The 12,500-nt window shown below is 44.5% G+C and overlaps 1 protein-coding gene across 1 annotated transcript in view; it reads right to left on the bottom strand.

The window, feature by feature from the left end:
- The window catches only part of kalrna (kalirin RhoGEF kinase a), a 76,747-nt gene that overhangs the window by 46,323 nt on the left and 17,924 nt on the right, over positions 1–12,500 (bottom strand). Inside the window, exons 22-28 of the mRNA XM_080785079.1 lie at positions 11,809–11,898; positions 10,618–10,710; positions 9,788–9,901; positions 9,477–9,665; positions 8,882–8,983; positions 5,616–5,755; positions 5,196–5,280 (exon numbers count right to left, since the gene is read on the bottom strand). Coding sequence (XP_080641205.1) covers positions 5,196–5,280; positions 5,616–5,755; positions 8,882–8,983; positions 9,477–9,665; positions 9,788–9,901; positions 10,618–10,710; positions 11,809–11,898 — 813 coding nt within the window. The remainder of the gene's footprint in view (positions 1–5,195; positions 5,281–5,615; positions 5,756–8,881; positions 8,984–9,476; positions 9,666–9,787; positions 9,902–10,617; positions 10,711–11,808; positions 11,899–12,500) is intronic.

The raw sequence follows: 12,500 nt of genomic DNA on the forward strand, positions 1-12,500 counted from the left end.
CACAGAGAGAGAGAGAGAGAACCACAGTTAGCTCACAACCTCCAGAGAGCTGGGTGAGAGACATAGAGAGACACAGAGAGAGAGAGAGAACCACAGTTAGCTCACAAACTCCAGAGAGCTGGGCGAGAGACATAGAGAGACACACGGAGAGAGAGAACCACCGTTAGCTCACAAACTCCAGAGAGCTGGGCGAGAGACATAGAAAGTCACACAGAGAGAGAGAACCACCGTTAGCTCACAAACTCCAGCGAGCTGGGCGAGAGACATAGAGAGACACACGGAGAGAGAGAACCACCGTTAGCTCACAACCTCCAGAGAGCTGGGCGAGAGACATAGAGAGACACACGGAGAGAGAGAACCACCGTTAGCTCACAAACTCCAGAGAGCTGGGCGAGAGACATGGAGAGACACAGAGAGAGCGTTAGCTCACAACCTCCAGAGAGCGGGACGAGAGACAGAGAGGCACAGAGAGAGGGAGAGAGAGAGAGAGAGAGAGAGATAATTTACAAGCTCCAAAGAGCTGGGCGAGAGAGACAGTGCCCTGCACCATTGAATACAAGGTATATTGAACACCTGTACCGGTATTCACTTTAGTTACATGAGCTGTTCTTTTTCAATCTACACCAAATCTCTTTGCTAAACAAAACCGAACTACAAGCTCACAATGTGTCGCGATGCAACGCAATGTGAGCTTGTGGTCAAATGGCCAAGAGATACAGACGCCCCAGAGCCGAAGGAGGCGTCTACCTTTCTATGTCTGTGGAGATACAGACGCCCTGAGCAGAAGGAGGCGTCTACCTTTATGTCTGTGGTTGTCCCTATATCACACGCTTGCTCTCTCTCTGTTTGTGCACACACCCTGTTTAACCATTAATCGGACACACACACACACACACACACACACTCTCTGTTTAACCATTAATCAAACACCACACACACACACACACACACACACTCTAACCATTAATCATGCACACTTGAACTCTGAATCCAACACAACACAGATGGAAGGTGATGGAAGATAACTATACAATCTATTAAAACCAAGCATGTTTGCTACTATGTGACATATTTACAACCTATAATGTTTTTCACACACATTCTTAGCATGCTGACTATACGTTTAAAACGAGTTTAGCTGACCTCGAACTGTATTGCACTTCATTTCACTTGCACTTTCTTTTCCTGTTTTTCGTCTTTTTGTTGTCCTGTGTATGTAAGATTGTGAGTGCTCTGAGCAAAACAAATTTCATTGTATGTATACTCTGTATTTATACAAATGACAAATAAACCTGAACCTGAACCTGAACCTGAACCTGAGTTGACACTGTCCGCGTCCGGGTATGTCATCTTAAATGAGATTAGAGTAGTTCTGTAATCAAAACCAGCTGTGTTTTTTGGAGGAACGCGCATGCAGCGATGGGAATAAAACAGGTGAATGAAATACTGATTATTTTGTGTCATTACGTAAATCACGCAGCGTAGTTTTCCTTCAAAGGAAGTCACTGTAAAAGTGGCTCCTTATGGACTTTGGACGTAAAAGGAAAATAAGCCACAAATGGAAATGTTCCCACTGTTTTTGGCATCTATTGTTAGGTTATAGCCCATATTATATGACGACCACAGATATGCTCTGAAAGGGTGGAAAAACAAAGCTTTTTTCTTTAAGGTAACATTAAATCAGTGTAACAGTGTTTACTCACTCGGCTGCTCTCCTTGAAAAGTTTAAAATTCATCCACTTGGGCATCTGTCTGTCTGTCATCTGTCTGTCTGTCTGTCTGTCTGTCTCAGACTCTGTCAATGTTTGTGTCAATATCGTCTCTCTCTCTCTCCCTCTCTCCTCCCTTCCTGTCTTCGCCACAGACTGAGACACGCCTTCTCTCTCTCTAGTTCACTTACTACCACACGCGCACACACACACACACACACACACACACACACACACACACACACACACACACACACACACACACACACACAGCTTTGTGTCTGTTTGGAAAGGGCATGTCACTGTGTGCCCATGTCCGTGTCCATGTGCGTGCACATATTTATTTTCCTCTCACTCAATGGCAGTCAGTGACATTCTAAATCACTTTCAGAAGCCCTTGTTTATTTCTATCATGAGAGAGTGAGAGAGAAATAGAGAGAGAGAGAGAGAGCGAGAGAGAGAGTCATATGACCAGCAGATGGTTGTAGTAGCATTTCGTTGTGAATGAGCTGATTCATTGACACACACACACACACACACACACACACACACACACACACACACACACACACACACACACACACACACACACACACACACACACACACACACACACACACACACACACACACACACACACACACACACACACACACACACACACACACACACACACACACACACACACACACACACACACACATTTGTTGTGGGACCTATAGAACGCTCTTTCTTAAGCCCTAACCACACCAGAGGGTCGCCGTGCAACTCCTTGCAACCATTATTCCCAATGGCAGTTGCAAGGAGTTGCAGCTGGTGTGGTTTGTCATGTTGCAAGGATTGAGTAGTTGCAGCTGGTGTGGTTTGTGTTGTTTCAAGGAGTTGAGTAGTTGCAGCTGGTGTGGTTTGTGTTGTTGCAAGGAGCTGAGTAGTTGCAGCTGGTGTGGTTTGTGTTGTTTCAATGAGTTGAGTAGTTGCAGCTGGTGTGGTTTGGGCCTAAAACAACAGTTTGGGTCATAGGCACATTTGTAAACGTGCTTTTTTACCTACAATTTCTTTAAGTCATTAAAATGATCCCTGGCTAATATAAGCCCTCTAGAGAGTACAGAAGTCCTGACGTCACTCGCTCATCCCCTGGGTCACGGAAGTCATTTCTGTGTGGAGAATAGCATTGGCTCATCTTAGAATCGTCTCATATAAGAAGTCATTTCTCTATGGAGAATAGCATTGGCTCATCTTAAAATCATCTCATATAAGAAGTCATTTCTCCATGGAGAATAGCATTGGCTCATCTTAGAATTGTCTCATATAAGCAATGTGGTCAAAAAATAAACAAACTGTCTCTGTGATATTGTCAGGGAGGCGTCTCTGTATAGTTTACGAAAGTTGTAGAAAGCTATAAATACTTGTTCTTGACAACAAACTCTGCCTTGATTCTCTCTCATGTTGCCTCTACATACTGTACAAAAAAAAAGTCAAGCAGCGTCTGAGGGAAATGCGTTCTTTTAATGTCTCGTCTGTAATGATGACTCTTTTCTATAGAAGTTTTATTGAATCTGTTCTCATGTTTTGTATGGTTGCCTGGTACGGGGATCTGACCCTGGCTAACAAGAGCAGGCTCAGCAACCATGTCAAAGTGGCCAGGAAGATTTCTGGGAGAACCCAAGCCCAACTCATAGGCCTGTACAAGAGGCAGATTAAGTTTAATCACCCACTTCGGTCTGAGTTTGAACTGTTGCCCTCAGGTCGTCGGCTAACTGCTTCAAACTATCCTTTGTCCCGGCTGCTATTCAGCTGCTGATCAACAGCAGATAGCACTTTATTCTTGCCTCTTTGCACAGATCGCCCACTAATGCACTTTTTGCTGACTTTGCTACTATTGAATGTCATGAATTATCTGTCTCTAGTGCCCTGTTCTTAGGTTTTAGTCTTCTATAGTTAGTGTTTTGAATGTTGTTTGTTGTGTGTATTGTTTTACTATTACGTGGCTGCAAATCAATTTCCCGCAAGGGACAATAAAGCTAACCTTGGACCTTGAACAGACAGTCATTTATACAGTCCGCTTCTGGGGAACATGTTCAGTAATTCTATGGCGGTTGTGGCGTTAGCGTTTTCTCACCAGATTTTCTAAATAATGTCAGATATTTTGATAGAAATATAATTATTAATACGTTTCCACTAAAGAAAAATACAATTGAAAGATGCAGGTATAGGGTGAGGATTAGACATTAGACGGAGGCCCTTACATTCGAGAAAAACTTTGAATACCGCACTAATACTACCACTATGATAATACTACCACTATGATAATACTACCACTATGATAATACTACCACTATGATAATACTACCACTCTACATTGTGGTATTTTATACGTGAACTGACTTTTAGTTAAGTTACAAAAAACACTGAAATGACACGAAACCGTGCACGCACACACACACGTCACAGAGCAGTGACGCTGTGATGGATTCTTAATGACGTGTGTACAAACAAGGAAGTGGACACCATACTCACATGTGTGCACACACCCACACACGCAAAAGCACTCACCCACACACACACACACACACACACACACACACACACACACACACACACACACACAAATGCACCCACACACCCACTGTCACTTTAGCTGGTGTGAAACCATATAAAAACAAAACAACTGGGCCAGTCATGTCCCATCACAGTCTATTTTGAGACACAGACAGACAGAATTATGGTATACCAACCCACTCACCACAACACACACACACTCTACGCGCACACACGTAGTGGAACTACTGACTTGGCCGAGGCTGAACTGTTATTACAGCACGCACACACACACACACACACACACAGAGAGAGAGAGAGATTACATTTGAGCCATTTAATGTGAGCCTGTCACTATGCATGGGAGATGTGTGTGTGTGTGTGTGTGTGTGTGTGTGTATGTGTGTGTGCGTCATATTTAGTCAACCAAAACATTTCAAATGACTAACATATTACTATGACTAAAACTAGAGCAATTGCTGTCAGAATGAACTCAAAACGATGTGGAAACGACAAGACACGTTTTACAGAAAACTGTTCCGTTAGGAGACGCCCTCGGGCCTAAATGGCAGAGGTCATCAGAGGTCATCAGAGGTCATCAGCATGTCCGTACATTTACAGTATGTATGTAGGCTAGCCGCTAATTTACAAAAACAAGTTCTTAAAGTTTTAACGATTAACTGCTATTGCGCGTGCGCAATAGCAGTCGTACTTCGACAGTCGTAACTCGTCGCTGTCCATAGTGTTCTGTGTGGTGTTAGCATGAAGCGAACAGTCGTAGCTTGTCGCTGTCCATAGGGTTCTGTGTGGTGTGTTAGCATGAAGCTAACAGTCGTAGCTTGTCGCTGTCCATAGGGTTCTGTGTGGTGTTAGCATGAAGCTAACAGTCGTAACTCGTCGCTGTCCATAGTGTTCTGTGTGGTGTTAGCATGAAGCTAACAGTCGTACCTTGTCGCTGTCCATAGTGTTTTGAGACGTCCGCGAGGCGATGGACACGGTGTCTGTCTGGCTGTCCTCGTCCTCACCGCCATCCCTGAAACACGCACACACACACACACACACACACACACACACACACACACACACACACACACACACACACACACACACACACACACACACACACACACACACACACACACACACACACACACACACACATTTTAACCATTTAATTATGTCCACATAAAGGAGAAACATACAAGGACTAAAATATTATAGGTGTTTACCAATGTGTTCATTCACAAAATCATGACCGACAATGATAACAGAGAAAGTGTGTGTGTGTGTGTGTGTGTGTGTGTGTGTGTGTGTGTGTGTGTGTGCACGCGCGCTCGTGCATGCGTGTGTGCGTGTGTGTGTGCGTACCTCCTCATGCTCCTGGGTTTGGACAGCGTCTTGGGCAGGTGTAGAGGCTCCTTTAGCGCCCCCTTCATGTGAGTCATCCTCTCCTGGATCACCTCCCTGACGCTCTTGATCCACTCCTGTTTGGCCTCCATGCTGGAAGCCTGGGCACCATTATGAGTTATGACCATTATATGGCAACCGTCACAAACCGTAAACAGGGGGCGGGGCTCAGAATTACTAGCCTGGTTAATAAACCAGACTAATATCGCACGGACCGCGGGATATTAGTCTGGGGAGGCTCAGCTTGGATTTCATTTCCAGGGCGGCGGGTTGAAACATTTTCTCTTTGACGCAATTGGTCAGAGCTACTGTCAGTCAAAGGTCTCAAGCATTGAAAGTCACTGTACCAAAGCCCGCCCATATTGCATACCGTGTCCCGATTGGCCGCCCCATTTCTCTGGTGTAGGAAATGGGCGTACAATTGAGCCTCTCCAGACCGTAATCCGCCGGCAGGCAATTTTTTTTTTGCCAACGGCTGATTCGGTCTGGTTTATTAACCAGGCTACAGAATTACTACAGGGCGGGGGAGAGGTATTTTGTATTTTTAAAGATTGAGTGCCACAATTTTTGTGTGTTTTTTTTTGTTCATGTGTCTATGAGGTGACAGTACTTCATTAGACACCCTGGAGTCATTTTTATGTGCAGTGGTGTATTCACTTTGGCCCTCATTCATCAACTCGGCGTACGCCAAAATATGGGTGCACGCCAGAATTACCGCAAATGTACCATTTACCATTTCCGCAAAACCTTGAACGTCAGGTCGGGAGCTGTCGTATAGGCTTTGTCCTCACCTATTTTTCTGTCGTACACAAGCGGAGCAGTATAAAACTAATAATATATGTGAAAAAAAAGGAATGTCATATGAAATTGGTAGGATATTTCCAAGTGTGCAAGCAATTAAAATTGCGCAATTAAAAACAATAAGATGCTTAAGCCATTTAAACAGTGTTTTGCATGGGCGCATACCGGGATCTACAGCCATGTCTTTCTCGCGTTTCTCGGGGATAAACTCGACGCGCTCCAATGCCAATAAATGTGACTGCAGAGCCAGCGCAAATGGGGACCGCATCCGCTTCTATTAGGTAGGCTAACCCAGCCAGCCCACCACCAACAGTAGCCTACCACCAGTACCACATGGCAGGGAGGCAGTCTAACAGTAGACTGTCAATAAACGTGCATGGTCACCACAGTGACAGAGACAGACAGAACAGGAGCAGGAGATGGAGCTATTTGCAAAACAGTCATTTGTCACGGGCTGTGCACTTCCAAACTCATTCCAATGACGTTGGATGTTATTTAATCAATGCTTCACAGAATCACAGGTTCCGGTTTTCGTTCACTAATCTCGTCGTATATTAAAAATGAATAAAGACTTTTGTATTAATACAACTAACAACACACAGTGACAGTTCCTTGCAGGTATGTGCATGCGTGCGTGTCACTGCGTGTGTGGACATGACAGCCAGACAAGCGAGGCGAGATGGAAACAGTTTAGGGTAGGCCTACAGCTATTATTTAATTCATGCATGCGTTCGTTCTTTATTTATTTAAGACAGGGGTTTTCAACTGATTATGAACCAGGGACGACCACCCTGACTGAGAATCAACCTGGGGACCACCGTTGTGTTGGGAGGGGGGATATGGGCGTGGTAACCTTCCATATTAAAATCATGTTGCAGTTCATTGTAACTTACGTACGGTATGTATGTATGAGCGAGCAGACGCATGCAATTCCTTATGGGCACATTTCCTTATAATGGTGACTCAACCAGGCAAACCGGTAGAGTTTCCCTTGAGATTCTATCTCCCTTTTCTGTGGAAGTTCTTGACGTCCGACTTCCCAGTAACTGACAACATCGATCGAGCGTCATCGTCACCCCGTCATTTACTGCATTGATTCTCAACTTGTGGTCAATACAATAAATTAAAATAAAATCTTTCCTACATTACTAAATGCATGGTCAGGGACCACATGCAATACCTTCACGGACCACCAGTGGTCCACGGACCACCTGTTGAAAACCCATGATTTAAGATACAACACACCAGTTGGGCTTGCAAGTCGCGTGTCTGTGTGTGTGTGTGTGTACGAGAGCGCGGGGGGGGGGGGGGGGGGGGACAAGGCAAGCGGGGGAAACTTTTTTTATTGGCTTATTCCTGTAACCAGGTCGTATTGCAGTATTGTTCATGTCGTAAAAACGAGGGTGAGACTTGATTTCATAGGGCGTTCCAGATTGATTTCAACCGTCACATTTATCACTGCTAGAAATGAAATTGAGGAAGGATCAGCTGTTTGCGATCACTTCATAAATGCCGTGGCGACGTGAGTGTACTACAAAACCTACACTCAACCTACAGATTTTACACTCACTTTGATACATGAGGGCCATAGTATTTAGGGTTTCTTCCTGGAGGCTGAACCCTTGACAGTCAAACGGGACAATGAAACAAACAGTAATATAGTGACATCACATCAGCCCCTCCCCTAACCCCTCCCCCTTTATCATACAACTACAGCTGTGGGTGCAGCTTCAGTTCAGGTGGATCGCCACCCATCAGGCAAAGCAGGCATACTTAATGAACTGGTGGGAGTGTCCACATAAAAACAACATTTTAACAAATACTGTACACTTTGTTGAAAACATTACACCTCCTTATATAACATGAGACCTGCTGATCATGTTTTAAGGTGGAAAATAATCACGGCACTCCATCTTTAGCCCCTCCTATAATACACAGGTTTAATGTTTGTCTTTAGTTCTATGCTTGTTTTGTAAACAAAATGTACGTCATAATGTGTCATTTACGTCATATTGTCTCTTTCTTGTTAACACCACGATCGCCCGGGGTTGTTTAATAGCGCCCAGCGATTTATAGCAGCGGAACACATTTAGCGACAGGCATTTAGCGGCTGGCTGAAGTAGCTAGATGTAGCCAAAACACTCTAGAGGCGATCGACAACAACTGGAGGTATATATGATTAATTCTAACGCGACTATAGCAACGGGACCACGGTGGGCCGTCTAACACACAATCTTTCGGCTAAAATGGGGGGGAACATTTTCGATGACGTCCCAGCGGAAAATAACATTGAGTGTTGCGCAACCAGCCTGTGGAGCGATGCGATCGGTTTTGATATCAATAATAATTTGAATGGCGTCACCAGGCCTATACTCTAAAACCTATCATTCCTGTTGGATGTGTGAGTGAACATAAAGACTCTATACCTTGAGTACCGTCTTGTTGTCCGAGCTGGGGGTTCTCCCTGACCACAGAGCAAACTTACAGGGGTCTCCTTCAATGTGCTCCGTCACCCCCAGGTCTGACGTCTGGAGAGGGAGGGGGACAATATACCCCGTTATTATTACAATATTGTGAGAGTTGAACCCCACAGCACTATACAATACCCTCTCTCTCTCTCTCTCTCTCTCTCTCTCTCTCTCAATTTCAAAAGGCTTTATTGGCATGATAAAATATGTTTCTACATTGCCAAAGCATATAACAAAACAAATGTCAATATTGCGCACACAGAGACAACAACAAACATCTCTCTCTCTCTCTCTCTCTCTCTCTCCCCCCTTTCTCCCCCTCTCTCTCTCTCCCCCCCACCCCCCCTCTCTCTCTCTCTCTCTCTCTCTCTCTTACCCCCCCCCCTCTCTCTCTCTCTCTTCCCCCCCCCTCTGTCTCTCTCTCTCTTCCCCCCCTCCCCCTCTCTCTCTTTCTCTATCCCCCTCTCCCTCCCTCTCTCCCTGTTCTCTATGTCTCTCACCCACCAGCAGGGTGGTGTCTCTCTCTCTCTGTCTCTCTATGTCTCTCTCTCACCAGCAGGGTGGTCTTGTACTGGTACTTGGTCCTGCCGGCAGAGTCTTTGATCTCCTTGCTGAAGACGAGCGACATCTCGAACAGGAAGAGGCGTCGCTCGCGTCCCTTCCTGATCAGAGACTTTGGGTCCCACACCTGGAAGCTGTCCTGTAGCAGCAGCTCCCCCTGGAGGTCAGGGTTCACGTCCAACCTGGGGGGGGGGGGGGGGTGGGGGGGGGCAGGTCAGAGGTCAAAACCTGAAGGACGAGAGGTCACGGGATGTGTGTGTGTGTGGGTGTGTGTGTGTGTGTGTGTGTGTGTGTGCGTGTGTTACCTTCCAACAGTGCAACGTGCATGGCATCGTTAGCTCTCTTTGGAACTCCAAGCATGACCTCCAGACCATCCTTGATCTCACCTTTGCCCTCCTCACAACACGACAACAACTCCTGGAGAGGAGAGGAGAGGACAGCCTTATTGTCACAACTTAAAGGCGTAGTGAAATGAAACATGTGTTTTTAAGTGGTGCGACCACTTCCTTAAGTGACTATGTGTGTGTGTGTGGGTGGGTGCCTGCCTCCCTGCCTGGCTGGGTATGAGCATGAAAACAGTATGGTTGTTTTTCACCACCTGTGCGCAACCTAACACACACCTTAACTGTATATATGATGATTTCAGGTGTGCCAGTACAGTACAGTGACAGTACAGTACAGTAGAGGGTACAGTAGAGGGACCTGCACATGGTAACACTGTCATTTCTCAACCGTTTCGGAACGCGGGGCGGCTCGCTGGAACCGGGCCAGGGTGCGTTCCTGTGGGTCTGGAACGACCCGACAAAGCTGGCTGACTGTCTGACAAACACATAGTCCTAGTGCATATATAGCATAGCTACCATTCCATTGCCTAAAGGGATGTGACGCTCTGATTAATTCAGAAACTTCAGAGCGGTGTCTGAAAACTTCAAAATAAATAAATAAATCGTGTAATATTAGAATATTTTGATATTTTAGCTTTTCATGAGCTGTATACGCCATACAAAAATACGACAATAAAAAAAAACAGCTTTTGAATATTTCACTGTGTGTGCAACTAGAATATATGAAAGTTTTAATTGGATTACAGAATATAATGAACATTTACATGATATTCAGTGTGTGTGCATTACCTTCAGCAGTAGCTGGTATTTGGTGATCCTCTGTACAGGTTTGATGAGGTAGGAGGAGATGGAGTTAGCCAGACCATGTCTCTGTTGAATGTCCTGTTGCACACACACACACACACACACACACACACACAAAGCCACTGATTTCAGAGGGAACACTGAATGCCATGATGAAATGTCACCATCTGCTGGCGAACATTTGAAACACTCCTGATAATATGAGCAAGACCACAACTTTGTGTACAAAGAGGCTCTACGCACACCAAAGTCCTTGTGGCGGTGCCGGCACGGGAGAAAACTGTAGAGGAGATCTTGAATAAACAAGAAGGTGGCCGCACACACCAATAGCTAGAGTACCAATATGTATTAGGACAGCAGGTAAGACAGGAATATCCAACGTTTTGGCGGTTAAGCCTTCATCAGGGAAGGGAGACCACAACCTTCCCTGGACGCCAGTTATGGCGTCCAGTTATGAGCACCACTGATTATAAGAAGGTCCCGGCCGCGTTCTTACATTATAGAATTCAGACAACAGCAGTTATGATTGTTGGGAATTACCATGAGTAGTTTGGCTACAACCCACCCAGAACACGAAGACAGAGAGACCTAGTAGTGTACAGCGAAAATAGGCTTTAAAGTGGCCACATGTCAGAGTTATGATATAGGCCAGGGGTGGGCAACTAGCGCCCGCATGTTAATATCAGAATACTGATATAGTATTGATTTCAGCTGTTACAATTCCAAACCCGCTTTAATTACTTCATGACTAGTGTCAAATGACTAGTATTCAAATGTTATTGTCTTTTTGTGTCCAATGTAGTCATGTTAACAGTTCATAAAGTTAACATAACTATAACTAAATGCATTTGAAATTCAAAAAAAAAAAAGGTTACTTTTCAGGATTCCAATTCAAAAATAGCAAAAGAATATTCAGGTATTCAATTAAAATATAGCAAAAATAGCTGATCTACAGGCTCAAATCGCGTCGCATTGCGGCGCGTTTTGAGCATGTAGATCAGATATTTTTGCTACAGTAATATGCACTGAGGCCCCTCTGGAGTGAGTGTGGAAATATATTGGCCCTCGCCATCGTCAAAGTTTCCCACCCCTGATATAGGCAGTAATAGGTTAGGTGGTTTCCTCCCAACAGCAGAGATATACATATCGCTCTATAAGACCCTACGGTGTTCTCACATCAAAGAAGGTTCCGGCGTGTTCCAGGATCAGTTGACTGGAGTCCGGCTTGTTTTTACAGTAGCTCACATACATGTGGAACTTATCAGCCTGAGAACACACAACATATGTTTTGTGATTAGAAACATACATGTTACATGCATGTTATCAAGCTTGGGCGACGCGCCCTAGTCATGTTATTATTGATATTATTAATATTATTATTAGTAGTAGTAGCATTCTTTGAATCAGTATCATTATTGTGTTATCTTTAGGCCTACTGTAATTATCACTATTACCAATATTATTCATATCTTAGTTCTGCTAGCTAAGCTCAATTGGTAGCTTCTAGGAAGGTGTTGTGAGTGGTGACCCGCAGTGTTGATTTCGTTGACGAAAGATGTTCGTCGACTACCTTTTTTCACTGATAAAAACGACATGAAAACTAAATGAAAACTAAGCCATGATGACTAAAACTAAGAATAAATATACTGTCAATTTCGTCAACAAAATAAATACTAGGCTAAAATGTTGGACGCATTGTGAGCTTGTAGATCTCCTGAAGCTCCGCCAAAATACATTTTAGTCGACTAAATCAACTGTAGATTTAGTCCACTAAAATCGCACGACACTTGGTTGACTAAAACTAGACTAACACTAAAATATTGCAGGTGACTAAAATATGTTTCAGTCCAAAGACTATGACTAAAACT

This window comes from Protomyctophum bolini (assembly GCF_963924005.1).
Source record: "Protomyctophum bolini genome assembly, chromosome: 16".
Classification (NCBI taxonomy): Eukaryota; Metazoa; Chordata; class Actinopteri; order Myctophiformes; family Myctophidae; genus Protomyctophum; species Protomyctophum bolini.